The following is a 5,064-nucleotide window of genomic DNA, read 5'->3' as shown; positions in this document are numbered from 1 at the left end:
AAAAAATTGCCAGTCTCAAGAAAGAAATTTAAAGATTATAAAGAAATATTTTTTGTTTAAAAAAATAAACTAGAAAAAACTCACTTTTTCCTAATACCGAAATGAAATCTGTAAGATTAGGTATATGGTTCATAAATAGTGTTTGATGGGTGAACTAATTACGGTGAATTCCTTTATAGCTATTTGAGTGTAAGGAATCATCCATCAACATCATTAGACACATTTCATTTTGGAGGGTTTTTTCACACTTTCTACTACTGCTGAACTTAGCGACCTCGTAACTGTAGGGGTGGCGGTTCGATTCCAGCTTGAACCTGTTAACTTTTATTTCGTAACGGTCCCATGGAAAAAAAAACTCGACTTCCTACTCTCGCTGATATAGGGTGGTAACCTGTAGAATGTCCCCCCTTCTCCACCTCCCCGTATGTCAGAAATGAGAATTTAATCCATTAGCGTTGTCTGGCAAAAGTTAAAATCGTCCACACAAAATCAAACATTATTTAAGAAGTCTGAACAATTAACAATTGTTTTTGTACCACAAAAACTCTTAAACATCCTCGTCTCCGATGTTCTATTAACACATATCATACAATAGTCGGATTAAGGAGCAATACGATTGAGAAAAAAAACAGAGGAAGTTAATTCTGCCAGGCCAAGATATCGAGATAAGAGATCGAGGCATCTATTCCTGAGATAGATGCCTCGGCTCTGATAAGAGGTGCTAATTAGCAAAGAACTGGATAAGTTGCTTAATCCATAACAGACTGTTTGCTAAGAGATAATAATGCGTGCTATTTCACGAGGTTAACATATGTCGATTGTAGCCAGGATAAAATTTATTTTCATACTAATATTTGGTTGGCTTCATTTGGTTTGGCATCAATATAACGAGATATCACTTAACCTTGCAGTCATATAAAATTTATCATCCTAAAATTCCGTTCATTTTTAACTAATTCCTGCCCCACAGTATCCTTTAACAATACCCCACCTATTCCTGTCAAACAGATCCGTTACTCAGGACTACATCTGAACTAACGACTGACTTTGAATCCTCATATAGTTCATTCCGACTATTACAGCACTTACTAGACAAACGGTCTAAACTTCCAATCCATTACAAAAGACTGGTCTACTTGACTATAATAAGCCCTATCTGGACTTACGGAGTTGAACTTTGGGGTTCCACTAAACCATCGAATTCATCTCATATTCAATCCTCACCAGTCCAGAGGAGACTCATATTGGATTCGGGAGGAATTCGATGGTTTAGAGGAGCCCCATAGCTCAACTCCGTAAGTCCAGAAAGAGCTTATAATAGTCACTCTTTTTTAATGGATTGGATGTTTAGGCCGTTTGTCTAGTAAATGTTATATCGACGAGCAGTTTCCTTTCTTTTCAGTCTTGTATGAGGATTCCATGTCAGTCGTTTGTCCAGATCTAGTCCTAAGTAACGGATCTGTTCAACAGGAATAAGTTGGGTATTATTAAAAGATACTATGGGGCAAGACGAAGCCTTACGGCAGAGGGTATATGTCATTTGGTGGGATTTATTGGAATTTATTTTAATCCTCCAGTTTTGGTACCATTCTTCAAGGGTTATGTTAATGTAAATAAACATAAATTTCAAAGTAGCAGTACAAGATAAGGAATTTTCCTGGAAGGATGATCCTTACTATTGTTGTACAGAATCATAACCCTTGAAACAATCGCCCAACATGAAACCAACATAAAATTTATATGGATAATTTTCGTTTTAAAGCAGTCTTGTTTTAACGGTCGCTTCTTCCATATTGAAATATAATTGCTATCCAAGATCACTGCAGTCGGTCTTTTTGAATCGGAAATGCATTATACACACGGTGTGCAATTGGTCTCGAGTGGGTTAAAAACCTCTGTAACTGAAATGGCACTATAATTTAAGGATATCTGAATAAGGAATAACATTTTTCAATGACTATTAAATTATTGTGAATGAATATAAATTCAATTAGCACTATATCCATTGTTGCTTTCAAATAAAAGTTTTATCTGAAAGAAGAGGAGTATATGGATTTCAATTTCGCTATGAAGGTTGTTGACAAGAATATCTAATCTAATCTACCAAAAACTAAACCGACGATTTCACTAATCAGGTCGGAAAATTATTAATTTTTTTATTAATTCAATTTTAAACCTAGTTTTTCCTCAAATATCTAGGTCAATAGCCCAATTAGATTTATTTAGACTGATAATTTTAATTTTACTTTTTTTTTTTTTTTTACAGGTGGTAGAAACACGCCATGATAAGTGTAAGAGTCGCTCTTTAACTATCAGAATCGGTAAGAACAATGGAGAAGAAAGAGACGCCCAATGGAATTGATGTAGGTTCCCTCAGGAGTTTGGAACTCAACACATCCTCCACGTGAGTACAATTAATATATCCACGTATTATAAATATAGTGATAATTTAATTTTCGATGATAATGCTTGTCCATTCTTAAGATTGATAAGGAATTTTCTTATCGTATCGTTATTTATAAACTTCACATTATATCATCGAATATTTTTGATCGATTTATAAATATCAATATACTCATTCAATGACTCACTGATTACTAAATCTCAAAAACGACAATACCAATGAAGTTTAAATTATCAATGATTCAAAAATTTCGGACCCAACATTTTAAAACAAATTATTTCTGAAACTCAATTTTAGTTTTTCAAATAACTCAAAAATTATAGCCAATCTTTTGAGAGACAGTTTAATTTTCTACGAAACAAAACTGTCTAACTCTGATGAATGTTAGCCCGAAATGCTTGTTATTTTTCAATATAGAAATTGCTTGCACATTTTGTCCAAACACTTAAAAGTTATAATTTACAAAACTATTATCCACCCCACTGTTCTTTACGGATGCGAAACGTGGAGTCTTATACTAAGGAAAGAAGAGCGTCTCAAGTTTTTTGAAAATAAAGTATTACGAAAAATATTCGGACTGAAAAAGGATGAGTTAACTGGAGAACTAAATGCTGAATTGAGGGAACTTCACTTGGTTAATATAATTCAGGTTATTGTATAGCGGTGACCCTTAAATGTTAATAAACACTGAACCAAAGGGCAATCATCCTAGGCATAGACCGAAGGACAGAAACTGATTTAGTACATTTGGGTTCGGAGGGTCGTCACTTGGGCTTATACAAAAACCGACATTTTAGAAAACAGGTTTTCGAGTAGTAATTTTTCCAGAAAACCGGTTTCAACCGGTTTCGAATTTTTATAAAAAAATGTTTTGCTCGAATATTCTGTAATTCGAACAAAAAATTTTAACAGAAAATTTAGAGTGATTAGAAGCAGTTTTTGACTGGAAATTATTTACTGTTCAATTTTATTGATAGTAAAATTTTTTTATGCAATTTAGTAGAACAAAGAAATAATAGTTGACCAGGATTAAATTACTTAAAAAACAATTATTCGTTGTTTATGCATAATTTTCACATATAAGGATGTAAATATTTTTATAATAGTGAAACGAGTTATTCAGCAAAGGGTTCGAATAAATAAAAACAATATATTTTAATATTTTTATAATAACCATATTATTTTTTAAAAAAACAATGTTATTAGATACAGATGGATACTTATTAAAAACAATTAGAAAATATATAACTGTGTATTATATAATATAAATTATAATCAAAGCCGAAAGACAAGAGTAAATAAAGTTTATGCATACATACTTATTAAAATCAATTTTACTTTTAAAGACAATTAAGCAAAGGACCGAGTATTTTCTATTCCGGGCAATTTTAATACAAATTTGAATATTCTATTTATTTTTTTTTGTTTAATGAAATATGATTTCAGAAAACAGAGGACGTCTATCGATTTGCTATTTAGACGTGTCCTTAGTTTATTCACAAAATCCCCCGAAATAGAAAATACCCTCTCACTTGCAACCGAACTAGGCTTAATCGTTTTTAAAGCCTGATATAATAATTCGATATTTTATAGAAAACCGATATTTTCTACTAAAAAACCGGTTCTCGGATTTCATAATTTTCTCCAAAAAATCAATTCATCAAATTCAGTTTAAAAAAAAAAACGGGTTTTAAAAACCGACAAACCCTAGTCGTCACAGGAAAGACCTGAACGATCGGTATTGGCATCGAACCTTCGGGTTAAGTAAGTTTTTTTTATTATTATTATTGGTTGGGGGTACGGTCAGAATATATATTATTGGTTGGGGGTACGGTCAGAATATATATTATTGGTTGGGGGGTACGGTCAGAATATATATTATTGGTTGGGGGGGTACGGTCAGAATATATATTATTCACGGTAAACTATCTTATCATCATCATCATTATTATTATATATTAACAAAAATTTGAGCCGTGCAAGCGTTCCTTATGGCAAATATACTCCAAAATAAAGTCTTCCAAAAACTATTTTTTTCTAAACTACCACTTAGTGAATTTATTTTGATAAATATCATGGAAACCAGAAACAACGATAATAATCGTCAGAGACTATTGTACTTAGTGCAATATCTATCCTTTTCGCGCTAATGTCTATTGAAAAACACATTTCTTGGTAATTACGTACAGCGTGCCCGATTTTATTAAGGAACGCACAATTCGATACACAGGCATCGGGAACAGGAACATTACAAAACAAAAGAAGGAACTGAATCAATCCTCCATTTCAAGATTTTATATTTAATATTTTGATTTTATCCTTCGTCGTAAACCAATGATCTCTTGCTCAACAGTATCCTTTAATAATACCCCACTTATTCCTGTCGAACAGATCCGTTACTTAGGACAACATCTCGACAAACGACTGACATGTAATCCTCATACAAGACTAAAAAGACAAGAAACTGTTCGTCGATTCCTACTATTACAGCATTTACTAGACAAACGGTCTAAATTGCCAATCCATTACAAAAGACTGATCTACATGACTATTATAAGGCCTATCTGGACATACGGAGTTGAGATTTGGGGCTCAACTAAACCATCAAATTCCTCCCGAATCTAATCCTTATAGTCCAAAATCCTTCGTAAAATCCTTAA

The 5,064-nt window shown here is 32.7% G+C and overlaps 1 protein-coding gene across 2 annotated transcripts in view; it reads left to right on the top strand.

The window, feature by feature from the left end:
* Nucleotides 1-5,064, top strand: part of LOC106678242 (proton-coupled amino acid transporter-like protein pathetic) — a 187,828-nt gene that overhangs the window by 143,634 nt on the left and 39,130 nt on the right. For both annotated transcript variants that reach the window (XM_067045983.1, XM_014416657.3), the window contains exon 2: nt 2,267-2,404. In XM_067045983.1, the coding sequence (XP_066902084.1) occupies nt 2,331-2,404 (74 nt within the window). In that variant the 5' untranslated portion in view covers nt 2,267-2,330. The remainder of the gene's footprint in view (nt 1-2,266; nt 2,405-5,064) is intronic.

Source organism: Halyomorpha halys, unplaced genomic scaffold (assembly GCF_000696795.3).
Source record: "Halyomorpha halys isolate HHAL.00 unplaced genomic scaffold, Hhal_1.1 Scaffold130.1, whole genome shotgun sequence".
Classification (NCBI taxonomy): Eukaryota; Metazoa; Arthropoda; class Insecta; order Hemiptera; family Pentatomidae; genus Halyomorpha; species Halyomorpha halys.
The sequence above is the reverse complement of the archived record's forward strand: the minus strand, read 5'-3'. Positions and strand labels throughout refer to the sequence as shown.